This window comes from Abrus precatorius, unplaced genomic scaffold (assembly GCF_003935025.1).
Source record: "Abrus precatorius isolate BTA unplaced genomic scaffold, Abrus_2018 Scaffold1, whole genome shotgun sequence".
In the NCBI taxonomy this organism is placed as follows: domain Eukaryota; kingdom Viridiplantae; phylum Streptophyta; class Magnoliopsida; order Fabales; family Fabaceae; genus Abrus; species Abrus precatorius.
In genome coordinates this window covers 3025366-3047867 of record NW_020874291.1, presented here as the reverse complement: position 1 = coordinate 3047867, position 22502 = coordinate 3025366, and the positions used below count along the sequence as shown (strand labels likewise).

The 22502-nt window shown below is 27.5% G+C and overlaps 2 protein-coding genes across 2 annotated transcripts; both read left to right on the top strand.

The window, feature by feature from the left end:
* Positions 1 to 10067: 10067 nt before the first annotated feature.
* LOC113854703 (ribonuclease 3-like protein 3) lies at positions 10068 to 13610 on the top strand. The gene is made up of 3 exons (XM_027485868.1): positions 10068 to 10421; positions 12134 to 12280; positions 13301 to 13610. Exons 1-3 carry the CDS (start codon positions 10068 to 10070, stop codon positions 13583 to 13585), a joined length of 786 nt encoding a protein of 261 aa, XP_027341669.1. The 3' UTR covers positions 13586 to 13610.
* Positions 13611 to 17803: 4193 nt separating this feature from the next.
* LOC113854695 (cysteine-rich receptor-like protein kinase 10) lies at positions 17804 to 20679 on the top strand. The gene is made up of 7 exons (XM_027485855.1): positions 17804 to 18575; positions 18777 to 18862; positions 18976 to 19164; positions 19255 to 19465; positions 19631 to 19868; positions 20187 to 20334; positions 20434 to 20679. The coding sequence occupies exons 1-7, from the start codon at positions 17804 to 17806 to the stop codon at positions 20677 to 20679; spliced, it is 1890 nt and encodes a 629-aa protein (XP_027341656.1).
* The last annotated feature ends 1823 nt before the right edge of the window (positions 20680 to 22502 follow it).

The window sequence follows — 22502 nt, the reverse complement described above, 5'->3', positions numbered from 1 at the left end:
TGCATTTCTGGGTGCAGTCTCGCTGTAGCGAGATTCTACAGAAACCAGGGTGCAGTTTTGTCTGATATTTTCCTCTCGCTGTAGCGAGAGTGTTCGCGACCAGGAAAGGATTTAAAGGGAGTTAGGGTTCGTGGAGGGTTGTTTCTTCCTCTCCCTTCGAATTCCCTTCGATCCTCTTATTCTCAAACCCTTTTCTACCGATTAAATTACCTCTAAAGCCATTCAGAAGCTTGATTGAAGGTTGAACCCGTGTGGGGAACTCTTGGAGGTAAGTTTTAATGGTTAGGGTTTCGATTTTTCATCCCCTTTCTCTGTTTTTGTGGTTTCCATAGGTTCTCATGGAGTTTCTCTATGTGTTTAGGACAAAATCCGTGAGCGAGAGCACTTCTTGGTGGATTTAGCGTGTGGGTCTTCAATCCAAGGTAAGGGGGGACTCTACCCTATCTCAATGTATTGTAATTCTTGTGTGTTTTGATGATTAATGCAATGTAGCTGAGATAGAAGATAGAAATTGTGTGTTTGATGGAAATTGATATGTAATATGATGTGTGATAGAATAATTGGACCCCGTGAGGATGATTGTGTGTGATGGAATGCCATTGATTGGTGAATTAATGATATTGTGAATAAATGTGGACTATGTGCCGTGTAATGTTAAATGAATGTGGGCCTAGTGCTGTGTATTTGAGTGCCATGTGGGCTGTGTGCCGTGTGTAAGCATGACTATTGCATGTGTGAATGAAATATGTGTGAACAGGCGTGTTAGCGCCATTGTAATGTACTGTGAATGGTTCAACGATACACTGGGGTGTGGGGATGTGGACGATAGAAATACCTTAGGGAGGAGAGAGTGGGGGGTGACACTGACTGTGGAACGGGTGCATCACAAGCCACACATTCTCTTCCTGACTAGACATCTGACCATTATCTTTGCTGAGTGACCCGTGACTGCCCATATGATATCCGTGAGGCGGGGGTAACCGGCGACCATTCATGGTGTAAATCTGTGATCACAGTGCCATAGTGAGTGTGGCTGGTGTGCGTATGCACGAGTTTGTGTATTGTACTTATAGATGTGAAATGCTGCTTATGATTATGTTTGTTTAATGTTTTGGTAATGTGCTAGAGGTGAGACTTTATGCTAATTGTGTGCTTTTGGGTGTAGAGTACTCATCCTTACATTCATTTTCAGGTAATTAAGACGATCAGCACCGGACTCGGTGAAAAGGTGGATGGAACTACTATATAACTTAGGATATTATTTTGGAAAACTGTTGTATTTGAATAAGTTCTGTAGCAGTTATTTGATATTAATTTGTAATCCTTCACTTATTTTGAATTCTTTTATGAAAATTTGGTTATCCAATTTGTGAAATTATTATTTAATTGAAATTAAATTTAAGGTGTTACATGTGGTATTACGTAAGCACCAGAAATTGTCTATGCGCTACTTTGGACCCTATAAGGTGGTTGCTAAAGTGGGTGTTGTTGCTTATAAGTTGGAGCTTCCCGAGACTGCTCGCATTCACCCAGTTTTTCACATTTCTCAGCTGAAACCATTCAAAGGAGTTAGCCAGGAGCCTTATATGCCACTTCCACTTACAACTTCTGAATTGGGTCTCATTTTGCAGCTGGTGGCCATTCTACAAGCTAGAACAATTTTACAAGGTTCTAAGTCGCGTTCTCAGGTATTGGTCCAATGGGATCATTGCAACAATGTTGACACTTCTTGGGAGGATGTAGAGTTTATTAGAACTAATTTCCCTCATATCAACCTTGAGGACAAAGTTATTCTTAAAGGGGAAGGCAATGTAATGAAGGTGCCAACTGGACAGTCTTACATGGAAAATAATAATGCAGCAAGTATACAAGGAGAGGGGCAAAATGTGGAAAATGATTGGGTAGTTGCTAACAACCCGGAAATTCAGGAAGTGAGACGTGGGACTAGGACACGGACCCGCAATAACATGCTGAAGGAATTTGGGTGAGGGACCATTCATATACGGAGAGAGAATGTGGTAGGGGATATGGAATGTATGACTCATATCTTTCTCTTTGATATTTCTCTGATTCTTCTCTGTTGATTTCTTTTTCTTTTGCAATTGTACTATTCCTTTCAGCCACATTGGTTGGAAGTTGATTCTCATACTTGATTCAATAAAATAGTGCAATATTTTCTTCCTTCTCCGTGTTCCCTTATCATACCTCACAGCATCACTAGTTTCTTGCACATGGAAATAAATCTCAGCCCTAGTTATCCATCTCGCAGGATCCTCGTTGTTAAACATCAGCAACTCAACCTTTTTCACCAATTTTCGGAACTCATCTAGTGCCTCTCTCTATAATTTCTTTAGACTCAAACTACTATTAGCAATCTTCTTTTCTAGCATCTTGTTCTGTTCTAGATCGAGAGGTTCAGTGTTCTCACCTTCCATCTTCGGTGATTTTTCAGGTTCTTCTTCGTTTTCTGAAAACAAAAAAAATAGTTTCAACTGATTTTTTTTGCAATCTCCTTACACAACAACTCCATCATCTTTTGATTCTCAAGCCTCATCGCCTCCATTGTGACTCTCATACTCGACAACTCATTTTTGACGATGTCAATTCTTGATTTCATCTGCACAGATTTTGCTGCTTCCTATGATGGCGTTTCGCTGATTGTTGCTTTCTTCTTCCATGGACGCATTCACCATCGAAGAGTTATCCAGCAGGTCAAACCAATTTGTTACAGACCTTAAAAATCACAAAATAAGATATGGAGTAGAAACAACAATATTAAGAGAGAATAAAGAAGTTTGTATTATTGGCAACAAAAAAAAATTGAAACTATGCAGAAGAAGAATGGTCCTATTAATGCCTTAGAGCAAAGCTTCATACAGAGAGCCAAACAAAACTCTATCCAACAACTTCCAATCCAAAAAAGTGTCTCCTCACTCACGACTAAATATGCCTAATATATCAAAAATTATTCTCTCTCCATAGCTAACTTTTCCAACTCAACACATCTCAAATATTTCCTAATTCCTTTCTTTTCCTCACATACTCTATCCAGTCCTTAGGCTTGGCTGAAACTTCATGGATTACTATCTCCTTAGGCCCATTTTCTTCTCCTTGGTTCTCATCATTAGTATGACCTAATAAATAATAATTATTTTTTAAATAAATCAAGTGAAGATAGATTCAAGCTTGAGCAAAAGTTCAACAAATTCTAGTTAGTTAGCCTGGCACTAGGAGTTGTATGATCAAAAGGCTCGGAACTCACTGAATAATGATGTTATTCACTTGAGCATTTTTTTAATTTAAATATTATATTTTTAAAAATAAATTTTTTTTATTGTTTTTTCTTAACTATTTCTTTGAGTTGAATGTGGTCACTTAGTAAAGGTTTTGTCAATATTATTAGTGAAATTTGTTATTTTTAATTTTTTTAAAAATAAGTTTTACCATCAAAATCATAAAATACACGAAATCATTTCATGTCACAAAGATAAAATTTTGCCAAATTGATAAATAGTTTTTTCATCAGTTGTGTAAAACATACAAAGTAATAATATGTAACACATTTCAAAAAGTTTTGCCTAAAAAAATTAAACATTTTAGAATATGATCACGTAGTAAAGGTTTTGTTAATATTGTTAACAAAATCTATAATTTTTAATTTTTTAAATAAAATTTTCCATAAAAATACAAAATAAAAGAAATTATTTCATATGCCTAGAAAATAAAGTTTTGCCATATAATTGGCAAAAAGATAAATAGTTTCATCATTAGTCATGCAAAACTTACATAATAATGACATGTGGCTTATTCTAAAAAGTTTTGCCACTAAAAGAGTGAAATTCACATGGCAGTGACACAAATATTACCTTATGTCAATCTAGGATGTAATCATTTATATAATTACTAATCCAATGTACAAATAATTTTTTTTATAATTAATTATATTGCTACTACTATTTACATACAAATAAATATGTCATATAAAAAAATTTAATATTTATGTTTTAAAGTTTAAAATTTATATATACATACGCTACATACAAATGCTTATTATATCTTAATTAAAAAATATTTATTTTTAGCATAATTATTAATAAAATTATTAGTCTACATACCTACATTGAAATAACTATTACGTCATCTTGATTAAAAAGTTAAAAAATAAAATTTTTTATTAATACAAATTATTACTAAATAACAACATTTACAATTTACATACAATACTTAATAAATAATAAATTTCTATAAATAAAAATTAATACAATTAAACTAAATATAATTCATTATTATTATACAATTTTCTTAGCTAACTATAATTTTACTATTCTTTAACTTTACAAAAATTTAAATTATGTAATATTCAACATCGTACTAATAATAATATGCAAAAAAATGACTAAATTTTTTTATTAAATTCTATTTTGTCTAATAACTTATTACAACATCACATAAAATTACATGATAATAAACTATATTATAATCTAATTTTATTAAACAAAAATTTAATATTTTTTAAAATATAAACACAATTTAAATTAAAATATTAAAAAATAAAAAATTGTTATTAACCTTTGCTACGTTAGAAGTTTCAGCATTGACCACTTTTTTACTTGTAATAGTTAACAAAATACAAAATTACATTTTTTATTATTTAGAAATTTAAAATAATAAATAAATACAAAATAATATCTAAAAATACATGTAATATGATTAATACCTCAGGTGAAAACTCAAATTTTAAGAAAAATCAACCCAAAAATATTATATTTATCAATAATTTTTAGAGAAAAAAATGAAAGAGAGGAAAGCTGACGTCAAGAGAAATAATAGAGGAAAGGAAAGGAGACGTGGGATTTATTGCTTGTCTGTACATGAAAATTATCATAATGTTGCCACGTATTCTAAAAGCTTCCTAAACATTCATTTTAAATTTATTTATTAATTTTGCAACTTTCATGTTTTCTGTAACGAAACTTAAACAAATCATCACACATGTTAGCTCTTCACTATTTCCCTCTACTAGTAGCAAAATTATTATTTAATTTTATTAATTTTATAGAAAAATTTCTATTTATTAACCCATAATATGATTTCTAATTTTTTACGTCTTTAATGACAAAATATATTTAAAAATAATTAAAATTTTAATAAAATTTACTAATAATATTGACAACTTTTATTATGTGATCAAATTCACTCTAAATAGAAAAATAGTTTAGATAATATAATAAATAATAATTTAGTTTTTAAAATACAATATTTAACCAAAAAAACTAACTTAAACTATGCTTCAAAGTTCAAACATCTATAGATAAAATCAATCAATCTGAGAATGTAGTTTTGAAGGCTTAACTATTAGAGTGACAAATGTGAATTAAATGTTACTCTTGATTAGGGATGACAATGGGTAAAGTACTCGATGGGTACCCGCAAAATTTACCTATAATAGGTAGGGTATTTACCCGCTATACGGGTATGGGTGTGGATAAAAACTCGCAAAATTTAATGGAGATGGGTGCGGGTATGGGTATCTAAGTACTCACCCTGCCCCATACCCGCATATATATATATATATATATGCTTGAACTTTATTCTACAATTATGCATTGAATTTTTGTATTATTATATTACTTATGTGAAGTTATATAAGATTAATATAAAAATATATTTAATAATAAAGTAAACCAAAAAATTTATTTTGGTTTATATTTTTAATAGAAAATTTATTTACTATTTTATATCATTTAATTAGGCTAACACAATTTAATTATTACATAGTTAATATGAGATTGACTTTTTTAAAATATTATTTATATATGACACACATAAAATATTTTTTACACAAATATTTTTGTTAATAAAATCATATTAATGTTTAAATCATAAAATGAATGATAAATAATAAATATATTATAAATATTTTATAAATTTTACAATCACCTACTATTACCGTAAACTTATTATTTATTAATAATATTTAAATTTTATTTTTATATTTTAATTTAAAATAATATTTTTCTATGTAACATATGTATTACAAGTACAACTATAATCTATTGAATCTAAATAATATTATTCTTACTATTTATTCACATTTAAAGAAGTTTTTGAAAAGATATAAATATAAAAAATTATTGTTAATTTTTATTTGTTAATTTTTTTAAGATAAAAAAGTATAATTTTTTTAATATACACGTATATTTTTTTATTATAAAATTTTATTATAACTATTTATCTTTTATTCAAATTCTTTTTTTAAAAAAATTTATATACATTATAAATATTTAATTCACTAAAATAATTTTTCAAAAATTTATATTTTTGATAAAATACTTTCGTATAGTATATGAGTTAAAAAATACTAGTATTAATATATATATATATATATATATTAATTATATTATATTATTTTAATTAAATCTATTATTTTTCTTACAATTTCAAATTCAAAAGTTAAAAAAAATATTTTATGTATCAACTTTCTGTTATTAGTATTAAACTTCTCAACTCTAACTCTATTCTCATTCTCAATGTCTGTCTCACTAAAACTTAATAACTATGAAATGTTATTCATTAGAGTTAGTTGTTAACGCCGTCACAAGAGGTTACTAAGTGATCCCACACGAAGGGACAACCATTGTACAGATCTATTTCGTTGTCGTTCTGACATTATCAATCAATCAAATCTCACACAAGATAAGATTATCACTGACAAATAACTTGTGTGTTTAGTTTTACTTATTATTTCTAAGAATTTTAGTTTAGAAAATTATTATATTAAGATACATTTAACATTTATGATCTTTGAATATTTATTTTTTATCTATATTTGTACCTTGTTTGGCAACTACATATTGAATTTTTGTATTATTATGCTACGTTATGTGAAGTTATATAAACATATTTTTCTTTATAAATATTTTTTTCTCAAACAAGCGTGGGTAATGGGTAAAAGACGGGTATGCGAGTACCCAGAGGGTACGGATACGGGGATTAATGTTCATACCCACGCAGGTATGGGGCCAAATACGAGTATTTTTTTAAAACGCGGGTATGAGGATGGATACTGTGGTACCCTATCCATGCCCTACCCATTGTCATCCCTACTCTTGATATGGATGAGTAGGACAACTCTCTCTAATTGTAATAGGAACTGAACGCTCAGTCCCATTTAAGCAAAAGTAAGAAAAATGACAAAAAAAATTTATGTAAATTTCACTTAAACGAATTCTAAAGTTAATTAAGTGAATTTTACATATTTTTTTTCAACTTTATACTTAACACTTCCTCTCAACCTCTATATCTCACCCTTCTCCTCCTCTTTCTATACTGAACTCCTTTTTTCTTCCTCGAACTCTCTCATTCTTCACTCCCTACACCACTTCCATTTTATGAAGAACACAAAATTTTTTGTTTGTTCTCTATTTTAACTTAAACAAAAATGGAATAGGACATTTCAATTCTCACATAGTAAAAAAAAAATCCAAATACGTATCTAGAATAAGAATTAATTCAATAAGTAAGTTGTAATTAATGTTATAGAAGTATTGGTAAAGAAATATAATTAATTAGAAATAAGTGTATAATAAAAAAACACAATTTTTAAAAGACTCATTTTAAAAAAATAACAATAAAAGATCAAATGAAATGTTATTAAAAACACTTAATATTATTTAATTGTTAATATATATATATATATATATACTCTAGTTAAAGAAAATTAAATAATAATAGATTTTGAATTTAAATATTTAAAAATAAATATAATTATAAATAGTCTATATAAATAATAATTATTAATTTTTATAATAATTAATATAAATTTATAGTATATTTTAATTGGTTAAAATTATAAAAGTTCTTAAACAGTTAGATTTATAACTCAAAAGAGTTAAAGTTTAATTATATTTTTATCACTGTGAATATAGTCCTTTTTAAATTATTTTTTAAAATAAATTTATTAAAATTTAGTCATAATATTTTAAAAATATTTAAAAATAATTATTGTCATCATATGCTATATTAAGTGATAACCTAAGTAATAGAAATTCGTCTTATTATTATATGTCATCGTTTCCAAAAATATTTTATTATTTAAAAATTAATATTAAAAAAAATTCTAAAAAATTTATACTATTTTAAAAACTTAATAATTAAGTTATCTTCTTGGATCTTTCTCTCATCCTCCCAAAGCCACCACCAACCTCAAAACCCTTCTTTTCCAATTCTAATACAAAACATGTATCCAAAAATGTGTCCTTCTAACACCTCTTTTTGAATGAAAAATTGGTCTTCTCCGGCCTCCAACCACTGCCTCTCGTCACAAATTCTGAAACACTAATTGAACCTTCTTTTGATTCCAACCGCTTAGATGAGATTTGGAATTCTCCTCTCCGCACCACGTACTTGTTTGATTGGGAGCTATACGGCATCGTTTAATGGTTTGAGGGTTGATAGGTTGTGGTGTGAGGGTGCGGGGAAGATGCCGAAGAAGATGATCGTGAAGCTAATGCGTGAGGTTGGGGATTTTGTTTATCTTCAGAAGCGTATGAACATTGTTGTGTGGGCTCCACACGTTGGTGAGATTGGATCCTTTTTACAAGACTGATACGTCTGTTGTTAGATGTCGGAAAAGAAGAGAAAGCACGCCGAAAAATTAAATCCTTGTAAATATTATTTTTTATATAAGATCAACTTATTTTTATTACTCATTTCATCTCTGACTTAAGAATTGATTTTGAAAAGTATTATTTTTATAAAAACTAATAATATAATTAAAATTAAAAATTAGATTTTTGTAATTTAAGCCGAAACTGTAACTAGCAGTTTAAATTTGATTATATAAGTTTGATAAAAATAAAATAATTTTTGCATAAACTAAAATAAATCATTTAAGTTAAAATTGTAAATTTTTTTAAATTTTATCTTTTTTTAAAATTATAGAAAATTTAAAAAGCTTTTGTGTAAGATTATGTGATTATTTTTTATGATCATATAATAAAAATTTAAGAATATTAGAATATTTAATATTAAAATTATTTTTTAACTAATTTTTTAAAATTCATTTTATAATTTTATTATTATCAACAATTTAATTTAATTATAAATTTTTTTACTTCACTAATATTTAATATAATTAGCAGACCGAATAATAAATTTAAAATATTTAATAAGATAATATATATAAAAGTCTTTGATAACTAAATAATTATTAGTGAGAAACAGAAGTTCTTTAAATTTTTTGTAGTTTAAAGAAAAAAAAATTTAAAATTTTTTACAATTTAAGTGTAAGCTAATTTTTTTAACTTAAATAAAAATAATTTATTTATCAAATTTATTTAATTTAAATAAAATCACTTTTTGTTAAACGAATTTAGATCCCAAAATTAATCAAGCAGAGTAAGACTTGTCTCCTTTAAATTAAAGTAAACGTAAGCATTTTGTAAGTGTGGTATAAAATTTATCCTAAATAAAAAGTAATTAAAAATAAAATATACTGAAATTGAGACTTAATATTATTTAACGGTTTTTATATATACATATTAAAAATAATTATAAAAAATAAAAAAGTGATAAAAGATAATATATTTTGAATTTAAATATTTAAAAATAAATATAACTATTAACTTTTATAATAATTAATATTAAAGTCATAAATTTCTTTATATGTGAGTAGGTTAATACTAATTCAATAACCAAAAGCATATCTACCAAAGGAAATCGATAATTTCAAGAAATATCATAATCCATAAAGATTTCCTCGTTGCACTTTCCTCCCTTTCACAGTAAAATAATTGGGAAGGAGATAATATCAAGAGAGAATCCGAAACAATTTAAAATAATAACGCTCCGATCTGGGAAGTAATTATAATTAATCCACAAAAAAAGCATAAGATAGTTAAATATGAGGAATAACAAATCACCACAATCCAAAAAAGCATTTAAAAACAATATCAAAATGAATGATTAAAAAATCAGATAATAAATTGCACGTCCCTTTCCTTCTTATATATATGAAGTTGAACATTGTGGGGGTGGCAACGAAGCCCTCTGAAAACTCAACATCAATGGAAGATTCTGGAAAGCAGGGAGAAGAGAAGTGGACGAAGGAGGGTTTGGAAGAGGTGGAAGCGATATTGGGATACGAGTTCAAGAATAAGGGGTTATTGGAAGAGGCGTTTACGCACTCAACGTACGTTGGGGAAAAGTGCTTCAGCTATGAGCGTTTGGAGTATGTGGGTGACGCAGTGCTCAACTTGTTGGTCACCAAGGAGCACTTTTCAACCTACACGGATCTCGCTCCCGGTGACTTGACGCTGCTACGCGCTGCAAACGTCGACACCGAAAAGCTCGCACGTGTGGCCATCAAACACGGCCTTCATCGCTATCTGCGCCACAAGAAGCCTCGCCTTCAAGAAAAAGTGAGTACTGTTTTTTCTTTTTTTTAAATAATTTTTGATAAATTTAACTAATAAATAAGAATGTATTTAAAAAAATATATTTTTAGAATGTAAATTATTTTAATTTTTCAAAAATTTTAGCATTTTTTGGACATATAACTTTTTTTAAATTTGATAAGGAATGCTAACTAATAGCATTTTAAAATTATTAATTAAGAAATCAAGAGTAATTTCTTTCATTAAAAACTAATAATACTAAACTTTTATATGATTTTTAACACATTCAATCGATAAATTTTTTTTTATTTATATTCTTTAAAAATTTGAAGAATTAAATCATGTTACAGCAGTTACCATAGAAAGATAGTGAAAATTATTTTTAAAATTTAAGATTAATTTGATTTTTTAAATTATGTGCTTAGTTAATGTTATGAATAATTATTTCAATTTAACTGCTATAATTGTATTTTTCATTTGCAAATTTCTTTTTTAATAGAGAAAAAATTATATATTAGTCAAAATATGATAAAGTTATATATTAATTAGACATTTCTTAATCATCATATATAACCTTAAATAATAAAAGATATGGAAGCTAGGAAGTATTTAATCGATATAACAATGTTGTTAGTTAGTATAATTATTATTGGAAAAATTTAAAATATAAGAAATGTAAAATGAAATCGCGCGTCAGCGTTTGAAAGAAGCAAGTTTCGTTTAATGATTTATTATTAGTAGTAGTAGGTATGAGGACTTTTTGGCTATACGAAAAGGCGTGTGACATGAGAAATAAACAACGTTTTACCCTAAGCTTTGACGAGGAAATCTCTAATATTAATCGCAATTAAAATTTGTGGCGTAAAAATATACTACGAGGAGAGAATATATTTTTTAATTTTAAATTAAAATAATTATATATTATTTATAATGATAAATATATTATTAATATATTAAATTTATATAAATATGTTAATTTATATTTTAAAAATAATGGTTAGGGGAAGGGGCTAATGGTTCATTAACTGCATGCATCTGCCTTGTTTTCAATGATGTTGTCTTGTTATTGTCATATTAATGATGTTTATCATATCTATGATTGTGATATGGATTACATGGTGCTTGCATTGCAGCATGCTGCATTCAATATATCTGCCCAACGGCAACAGTAGACTTTTCTATTATTAAACGACTGTTTCTAAATAATGTTTTAAGGATGTTAGTTAAGGAATTAATAAATGTAATTTTTTGTTAAAATTTATGTTGAAATGTATTAAAAAAATGAGACCGAGTATATTTTTAATATTTTTCAATAGAATATTTTCATTTTTTTATCCTTTAATCAGTATTTTTAAAAATATTGATTAACATTTTATTAAATATCATAACATTTTAGTTTTCGCCTCCCTAGCTGACTGGTTCCATTGCGCACAATTAACTCATCGTTTTTTCTTTGATTTTAAATATTCAACTCTCTCGAGAACCAATTGTGATATAAAAATATGAGCATATACTAGAAAACGTTGTTCTATGATTGCCAGTTGATGGAAAAGCATGCATAAGGCATACCTAAACTTTTGGCTTGAAGTGCTTTGACTTTGACATGGTTGAGAAAATGATAATAAGAAATGAAGGATGGTCAAAGGGTCGGTGCTGAGCTATCTCAACATTTCTGGCATTCCTTAGAACCACATATTTTGATTGCAATTATAACTGTGCTTCTCTTTTGATTACAGATTCAGGAATTCATAAAGGGTATTGCAGAATATCCTTTGCATTCTAATGGGCTAATTGACGTGCCAAAGAATTTAGCTGATATCGTTGAGTCCACCATTGGTGCCGTCTTTATTGATTGTGGTTCCTCTGTTGACGTTGTATGGAAGGTATGACTTAATTTTTCATATATTAATAATTTAAGTGAATATTAAAAAAATTAAATTATTTTGACAAAATAATAATACATGTAATGTATTTGCTTTGGCAGTCATAATCTCGAGAGAATATTATTTTATATTCTCTTTATATTAAAGGCTGTAATTTTTTTTAATATTTTAAAGATGAGAGAATATTAATATTTTTTAATTAAATCACTAATTTTGTTATATGTTAATATAAAATTAATGATCGTTATTTCGTTACCCTCTCAATTACGACTATAGTAGATTTTATCTATATTATAATACATAAATGTTTTCTGTTTTTATTTGTAGTCAAAGTAATTTTATTAATTTTTGCATTAATTCAAGTTGCACAAATTTTTAATATGATTATGATAAACATTATTTAATAAAATTTAAGCTCTTCCTTTTTATAATATGACAATATAATTGGATGATGATGGACGAACAAATTTACATTGAATATTTGACTTTCTCTGATAAACATCTTAAATTGAGTGATCAAATGCATTGTTTAACTTTTTAAGAGATATAATTTGCTTCGTTGTCATTTGTATAGCATCATTTCAGTGTCATTATCACTTAACTGTTGCAAATACTTTTGTAAATAATCTTGAATTAGTTAGCACGATTGTTACATAATCTTTTGATAAATAATATTATAAATAGTTCTAATGTCTCTCATAAATTATTGTAATATTGTTGGAATATTAAAATATGAGCAATACAATTAATTTTTAGCACACTCTTTATAATCGATTAATTTTTTAAAATATTTAAAATAATTATCTCATAAATTGATCACATCCTAAAAATTATTTTAACATTTTAAATAATAAACACATTGCAAAATAATGTGTTGACAAGTATGTATAAGATAATGTGTTGCTCTCTCTTTTAAGTAACTTATGACACGACCCAGTTGAATATAATTCATTAAATTGTTTTTCTTTATTCATCGATTTTATCACTCACTCTTCCTCTGTTATCTAAATTTTGGGACAGGTTTTCAAAACTTTGCTAGAACCAATGATTGATCCAGGCAACATACAAAAGCATCCAGTGACACAGCTTTATGAAGTGTGTCAGAAACAAAATCTGAAGATAAAATTTGTTGATTTGTGGAAGGATTCGATGTCCTTCAATGTTATTATAGATGAAAAGTTGGTTGGAACAGGCATTTATGGTACTAAGAAACAAATTGCAATAAGTCGAGCAGCAAAAGATGCTTTAAATAACATAGACATAGTGTTAAGTACTAAAAAAGTTACGAACGAACATGTTTTGTGAATTGTAATCTACACTTGTGCCTCATTACTTAATGTTTGTATTCATTTGTAGTAAAGTTATATGCTTTTTTTTTTTTTAATTAAAGATACAAAATTGGATTTTCAAATATGCAATGTAAAATATTGATCGTTGTAATAATTTTTTTCTTTTTTCTTTTTTGTCATTTTAACCTCCATGTAAATTATCATTGTTCTGCACGAACGTTTAGTCATGATAAAAATTACTAAGATGCAAGAGCTTTTTAAAAAATAATATATAATAAGAGAAAAATAAATTTTTATCATATTTTATGTTTGACGTATGTTAAGATAACAAGACAAATAATATTATATCATTTTTTTATATTTAAGATAAATAAAATATAATATAATAAAATATCAATTATATTTAAATAATAAAATTATTATTTTATTAAAATTAATATAACTGTTTAAAATAATTTTTTATTTAATTATTTGACTTTAATAATATTTTTATGTACATATGATATTAAAATTTGATATTAAATTATAATACTTTTTCATTTTTTCATAATTAAAATTTATTTTAAGTAAGCAATAATAATTAAAACAAAAAATTATAAAATTTAAAATTATATTTTATGATTAAAATAATTCTTTACAGTAATTAAACAGGATGACTATCAAATTTTATTAATCAATAAATAAAAAAATATAGTTATCATATTTTGTCATATTATCTTGCCACCAAACAAAAACTAAATTACTTACACATAATTATATCCACTATTTTCCTTCAACTAATTTTAAAACACCATCATATGCAAGAAAACAACAAATTAGAAGGTTTAATTGGAGAATAAAATAAAAATGTGCAATATGCTTCATCTTTTTATTTATTTATGTTTCAATCACAATATTAATAGTCATTGAAACAGGTTCACAAAATTAATTGTTTGTTGCTTTCTTAGCAAATGGTTTTTCTTCTCTTAAAGAAAGATTAACTCAAATTGATCACATATATTTAAATTATGTCAGCTATTTTTTTTAATAAAAACTTATTTTAATACACTACTAATATATATATATTTATTCTAACATGTGGGCCTCTGTATAGTATGAGTTAGATAGCAGCTTTAAAATTTATATACTTATTCATCATAATAACTTTTTGTAAGTTTGATAAATTCAATTGTAAAATTATTTTATAGTATTTTCATAATTATTTATATTAGATTTCACATAATTTAAAAATTTGTAGGTATGTTATATAAAATTTAATATTCATCTATATTTTAAAAATATAATATCTGTTAAATAAAATAATGTAATAAAGTGTCTATTAATTTTATTTTTTATGAAATTTTATAAACTTGATCTTTTTAATAAGAATTTTGAAACCAAAAGTTAGATTGATCAATCTTTCATTTTATAAAAAGTTATTAAACTATGTAAGTATTTAAGTTTAACACTCAATATTAATATTAATTAATCTTGACTTATATTATTAATAATGTATTATATGTTATCTTATCGCTGTTAAAGTTTATAAGGATAAATTGATTGAAATTGGTATGAATTTTATTATGTTTCTATACTATATTTTGATGATGGTCAAATTAAAAATAAAAAAGTTTAACAATTATAATTTTCATAAAATGATGTAAGGTTCAAAAAATACTATTATCCATAAAAGAGTATTTGAATATTATAAATAAAAGGTTATAGTCCCTAACTCACATGTATAATTTTCTTTTTCAATATTTTATCGTTAAAAAAAATCAGAATAATTGTATATAAGAACTTACAAAATTGAAAGTGTTTGTTTTTCTTTTTTAAAAACAGTAATTAAACATACTCTAAATAACTAAGAATTTTTTCTTCAAATTATCTTCCATGGACTTAGGTTCAGTGCCGCTTATAATTTCTCTATTTTATTTACAGTGGTCTCAACCTTATTTAAGGCATAAAAGTTTTGTTGATAAAATTAAGTAAAAAGTATAAAACAAAGTATTCTAAATATATGTAGTTGAAAATCATATAGCAAGTGTTTACCAACAAAATCTTAAGACCCCTTTTGGTGTGACTGGTCCAAAAGAAGACCTAGTCGACGAAAGTTTCTTTTCTTTTTTGAGTTGCTTCATTGCTGTTTTAGAACAAAAGCAAATGTTGCTCAATAGAGGCAAAATATATTTAAATTTATAACCTACTCAAAAGATGTTTAACCAATTAATTCTCTAATACATCTTTATGAAGATCGGTACAAATCTTGAATTTGGGAGCAAATGACAGAGTGATGACGTTGAAGATAATAAAGTATTATGCATATAATTAATATTGATGAGCCTAACCTCAACTTCAATCCAATAAGACTAGTTATTTACATTTATAAGTACTAATTTGAGAAGTTTGATTAATTGAAGTTAAACTCATTAACGAAGGTTAATCCGAGTAGCAAGTAGTTCGGTATATCTTAAATAAAGTCTTAAGTTCGAGTTTTTGTGTTTGTAAAAAAATTTTCAGTGATCATATTTAGGTGTAGGACTCGGTTGAATCCGGATTAAATTGGATAGGAAAAAAAATTAAACTCTTTTATATATATGCTAGGATCGAATAAAAATAATTAAAAATTTTTGAAGGAAAAAAATAAATAAATTATAAGTTATACAGTATAATAATATATTTGAACTCTACCACCATTTGGTCTCACGAATGGTTAGTTGATTTATTCTTGAAAATTTACGCCAATACTTACCCTGATGGCCATTGACTTTTGTGTTTAATCAAAATTCGTGCATTTTTGTTACTGCGAGGGGCTACCATTTTCTTATTAATTAATTGTAATGATTTTCAAGGAGATTAATTTCTTCGGCTATTGTGACATGATGCATTAAATTAACGTAGTATTACCTGGGTGCATTAACATTAACCTAAACTAGAAGGTGATATAAAATTAAATTTCTACTAATTCTAATTTAGTTTATTCCTTTCTCTGATGAAATCATTAGTGCAACTAATTAGTGCTGCCGCTTCTCTAATATCTCAAAGAACATCCAAGCACAATGGCAATTACACGAATCAAATGTTGACACAAACCTCAAAACTTTCAAGAAAGAACACTCATAAGGGACAAAGTACCCTAAATATATGTTTTTAGTTCTTATATATTTGTAAAAATTTAATTTTAATTTGTAACTCTTTTCATGATTTCAGTCTCTAATATTTCAAAATTCATTACTTTTCTTCTTAATGATAATATGTTTAATTAAAATATTATCATATGTCATTCTTTTATGTTACATGTTAATTTTGTTTTTTATTTACTATGGTACTTCTAAACTTGAAAAACATTAAATACTCTCTCTAAATTATACTAAGATATTAAAAGATTTTTACGTACTTTTTAAATAAGCCACTAACTTTACGGTTAAAATATCATGATTGTTCCACCTATAACCTATAAAAGAGCATAGAATACTCTATCAATTCCTAGAGTACCATAGAATTTACCTTTTTATTTAGCCTCAAATGTCATTTATTTATGGTTTGAGTCTCCAATAATTACATTAAGGATCAAAAGTATTAAATTTTAAAAGTTAAAAATAAAAACAAATTCTTAGGATACTAAAATTAAAATCTTACACAAATATATAAAAATTAAAAACATATTTGAGTCTGTTAAATATAATTGGGTATATACCAACAAAGAAACTCTTTCATCAGCTGGGAAAAGAAGAATAAGCTAGTCCGGAGCCTAGCTCGTTGTTGAAGTAGAGTTGCTTTATTGCGTGCATGCTACACTTTTTTAGTGTTTACAACAATGTTTTCTTGTTCTTAATTATCATCAGAATTCCATAAGAAAAGGGTTGTACCAAACTTCATGCATAACTATATAAACTTGAACCCTTAGCCATCCAAATTATTCTTCTTTACCACACCATATTGGCAAAAGCATAATGCTAATACATTGTTGTTATATAAATGTTTCAAAATAAAATAAGAGAAATGAAACGATGCTTTAACATTTTAATTGGGTCACTCTCACTGAAGACACAGAATGTAAACAAACACCTAGATTAGTAGATTCCAAATATTTAACTTTTCCTTTTTATTACTTATATAACTTTGCATATAGCTTCTTCATACTAAAATAATAACTTAATTCAATGCAGTTACTTTAATTGAAGATAAAATCCTACAGTTGCATGTTATACATAGCACAATTGTAAAACATTAAGCAAATAGAATCTCCCAAAGCATGCCTTCTTTGATTTGTTTGAAATCGCTCTCAATTCTTCTGTTCTACATACTGGGTTTACTTATCTTTTCACCAACTGAAACATCCTCAACTTTCAGTCATTACAACTGCACAAGCAAGGGTAAGTTTACTCCTAAAAGCACTTACCAATTCAACTTAAAGAAACTCTTGTCTACACTTTCATCCAAGGCTTGTGACAGCACCAACCAAGTCTTCTACAATAGCACAATAAGTGGAACAAACAAACATGACACTATCTATGGCCTCTTTATGTGTAGTGGATACGTAGATCAATGTGGACAATGTGTGAGGAAATCCATCAAGATCCTTAAATCAAAGTGTGCCTTCAATAAAGAAGGCATAATTTGGAGTGATGAGTGCATGATTCGTTACTCAAACCGGTTTTTCTTTAACACTATGGAGGAATGGCCATCATACTGTATGAAGAACACTGAGGATTATCAAGGCCTATTGGATAGTTTCAATGAAGTACTAAAGTCCTTGATGGAGGATCTTCTAACTCAAGCCAGTGAAGCTCCAATGGGTTCTAATAAATTTGCTGTGAAGAAAGCAACTATCTCTGAGGACAAGCATTTATTTGGCTTTGCTCAGTGCACCCCAAACCTTTCTAAGGATATATGCAAAAAGTGCCTCAGGGATGCCATGGATTATCTTCAAACATCATGTGCTAGAGGAAAGATAGGAGGAAGAGTTCTATATCCTAGTTGTATTGTTAGATATGATCCTTATCTGTTTTTTCCACTTCCTAGAGGTTTGACCATTTTCCATTGAATAAGATCACAATTTAATCACGTGTGTTAATTTGATTTAGCTTATTTGAAAAAACTAATAGCTTACTTTTATCAGTTTTCTGAAAAATTTGGAGAAAAAAAGTGATTATCTATCAAAAATAATCTGTTTCCAAACATGCACTATTTCTTGTAAATTGAGTTACTACTAATCTCTATTGCAGGGAAAAGAAAGAATCTTGGAGCAATAGCATCAATCATAATTTTTCATGCACTTGTTCCAGTCATGATTTTCTTTTTTGGGTGCTATGTGCTACATAGGGAGTCAAAGAGCAATCCCAAGAATCCAAAAGAAAATTGTAATGTGGAAATAAAAAAAAAAAAAACTTCTTTTCTGATCTTTAACATCACTGTTTCAATAAGTTTACTAGAGAAGATACGTATCTTTACTTAAGTGATTTATTAATTTTTAACATTTTTGGTCTAGATGGGGATGAGATTACAACAGAAATGAACTCTTTGCAATTTGATTTGAGGACTATTCAAGAAGCAACTAACAAGTTTTCTGATGATAACAAGATAGGGGAAGGTGGTTTTGGAGCAGTTTACAAGGTTATGAATTTATGTCTAGTGTTAAACTATAAAGAAGAAATTTTGTTGTAATGTTCAATAAAATTTTTATTTATGGTATTTATATTATAGGGTATGTTTCCTAATGGACATGAAATAGCAGTAAAGAGGCTCAGAAGAAATTCTAGTCAAGGATCTATGGAATTCAAGAAAGAGGTTTTGCTGATTTCCAAGCTTCAACACAGAAATCTTGTGAGACTGTTAGGGTTTTGCATGGAAAAGAATGAGAAGATACTCATTTATGAATTTGTGCACAACAAAAGCCTTGATTACTACCTATTCAGTATGGTACTTCTGACCTTTTTGTGTGTTTGTGTCTTCAGTCTTCTTTTTACTCCTTGAAATGTTTTAAGCATTTGACTGATCATGAAAGTAAAGCATTTTTTTTCCTTTTTTTTTTTTTCTTTCTATATAGTTTGAGCAACTTGTGACAATTTAAACATTATAGGCCCTGAAAACCATAGAAAATCAACTTGGTCTGAACGATACAAGATCATAAGGGGAATTGCACGAGGAATTCTTTATCTTCACGAGGATTCTCATCTCAACATCATACACTGCGATCTCAAACCTAGCAATATTTTGTTAGACAACAGAATGAATGCAAAGATATCAGATTTTGGCTTGGCAAGGATTGTTGCCATTGATCAAATGCAAGGAAACACCAGCATAATTGCTGGGACATAGTAAGTTTTGACGCTTAAAAACTTTTTCCTCAAACACAACGGAATTTTTGGTTTTGGATTATAATAATAACAATGACATAATTTTTATTTTATTTTTTATGAATTTGAATCCTCTCATGTTGTTAAATAACATGATATGATAAAGTTATTGAGAAAATGACAAATCAAAAAAGGATCAACCATGACTGGTTGTAAAATCTACTAAACAATGTCTTTCTTTTCTAGCTCAACCATATTATATTATTCAACAATATGACATGATTTAAATTCATTTCTTCACCCCTATTATGAGCTTTTGCATTGTTTGTTGCCTTGTAGCGGTTACATGTCTCCTGAATATGCAATGCTTGGCCAATTTTCGGTGAAATCTGATGTATTCAGCTTTGGAGTAATAATTCTTGAGATTGTTAGTGGAAAGAGAAATGTTGATTCTAGTGGGGTAGATTGTGATGACCTCTTGAGCCATGTGAGTATCATATTATCAGTTCCAATTTGGGTGAAATTTAACAATTTCCATATTAAGTAAAGAGAAAAAAATAGCATGTATTTGAAAATCTGATTGCAGGCTTGGAAGAAGTGGAGAGAAAATAAACCATTTGAATTGTTGGACCCAACATTAGAACACTCATCTTCTGAATCAGAAATCACAAGATGCTTACAAATTGGTCTTCTATGTGTCCAAGGAAACCCAGATCAGAGGCCTGTCATGGCAACAATTGCTTTGTATTTTGACTGTGATCTGGTTGATCTGCCTTTACCTCAAGAGCCAGCATTTTTCATGCGTGGAAAAACAGAAACTAAGGATGGCTAATAAGGAAATTTGAGTTTGATTGTTTTTTTCAGTAGCATTTTGTTTTGATGTAAAGTTTATAATGTTGATTAATTTCCAAGATGACTGAATTATTACGTGTCCTGTCACCATGAATTTCACGGGGATTTTCTACTTTTTAATATATATATATGCGTTCTCTTTTTTTTTTTTTTTTTTTTTTTAAGTTTCATGTATACACTGCTCAATATATATATATATATTACTTCACGATTAAGTTTCGATTAACTTATCTGAACAATAAAATTTATTAATTTAAATTTACTTAATGAGTAAATTAAGTATATAAAATTTTATAAATTTTAAAAATAATTTAATATTTCTTTTAATAACTTTAAGTTGTAGGTTTACGAAATGAATGGTTAAAGTAAAAGAAAGTTACTAAGAGTTATTTATAATACTTTAAGTTTTGAATATAAATAAAAATGTTAAAGTGAAAGAATGATTATAGGAAAAAAAGATAAAATAAATAAATAAATAAATTGATTGAAAATTACTTTAAATAATTTGATCACGTTTGAAAAAGATATTTAGTGACACAGTTAGAGAGAATAAATCATATAACTTTTAATTTGACATATAATAGTAAAAAAGATCTAAAATAATTTTATTAATAAAGTCATATGATCCATTTTTAAAATATATATAACTATTAATTATTAAATTATATATTCAAGAATATTTAATTTCTCTAAAATTTAAGATGTATGAGTGACTTCATCTTAAAGAATGTGTGCTGAAAACTTCCTTTTTCGCATTGTGCAATAATCTTTTTCTCTCTCTTTATTTGAATTTCAAACTAGTAACGCCTTAAATTTAATTTCAAAATATTAATTTTGTAAAATAGAAATAATAAAATTTTATTTTTAAATAGGTTTTTCTAACCCGCGGTTCAACAAAATATTTTGAATAATAAGTGTTTACAAATTTTGATCAAGGAAACTGTCATAGAACTAGTTCAAATACATTAAAATTTCAAAATAAAATTAGAGGCCTATAACAATCTCATCCATTCTTTCACTGAATCTGGTGCTGGTCTTCTTCACCTGAAAAGTAAATGTAAAGGTGAGTACTCTACACTATCTAACACACAAACATAGAGACTTACCTCGGTTATCCTTCACATAGTTTCTAACGCAGTCATACAAGTAAAGTTAATCACAAGCAACATTTTTAAGCATTTTATTTCAATTCATGACCAATGCACTCACGGCACCAAAACATTTTACAATCGTGCACTCACCGCACGCAGCTACGCTCAATGTGGCATCGTAATAACAAATTTACACCATGAACAGTCGCTAGTTACCCCCGCCTCACGGATACCGCATGGGCAGTCACGAGTTGCTCGGCAAAGGTGGTGGTCAGAGGTCTAGTCAAGAGGAGAGTGTGTGCCCTATGGTGTACCCACGCTTGCTGTTGGTGTCACCACCACTCTCTCTTCCCTAAGGTATCTCTACCGTCCCTATCTTCCACACCTCCAGTGTTTCGCTGAACCATTCATAGCATTGTTGCAACGACATTTAACATGCCCCATTCACACAATATTCATATTTGTACACGGCACTCTAGCCTATATTCATTCATGTTACACAGCATAGATGCCCATATTCATGCACAATACACGGCACAAATATCCACAACATTTAGCATAATCCACATTCATAAATCAAGAGCATGACAACCCAACCACAATCAAATTACTTTATCAAAACCATCATTCAATGTTTATTTCAACATATTTAACATGGAATTCCTATCAAATCACACATATTTTGACCTCTTATCTCAATCACATGGTCATA

Excerpts from the sequence above, each read along its gene's own strand:
- LOC113854695 (XM_027485855.1), top strand. The coding sequence starts at position 17,804 with ATGCCTTCTTTGATTTGTTTGAAATCGCTCTCAATTCTTCTGTTCTAC. Across the intron at positions 19,466-19,630 it reads CCTTGATTACTACCTATTCA|GCCCTGAAAACCATAGAAAA; the intron begins GTATGGTACTTC and ends TAAACATTATAG. Across the intron at positions 20,335-20,433 it reads GTGATGACCTCTTGAGCCAT|GCTTGGAAGAAGTGGAGAGA; the intron begins GTGAGTATCATA and ends ATCTGATTGCAG.
- LOC113854703 (XM_027485868.1), top strand. The coding sequence starts at position 10,068 with ATGGAAGATTCTGGAAAGCAGGGAGAAGAGAAGTGGACGAAGGAGGGT. Across the intron at positions 10,422-12,133 it reads AGCCTCGCCTTCAAGAAAAA|ATTCAGGAATTCATAAAGGG; the intron begins GTGAGTACTGTT and ends TTTTGATTACAG. Across the intron at positions 12,281-13,300 it reads CTGTTGACGTTGTATGGAAG|GTTTTCAAAACTTTGCTAGA; the intron begins GTATGACTTAAT and ends ATTTTGGGACAG.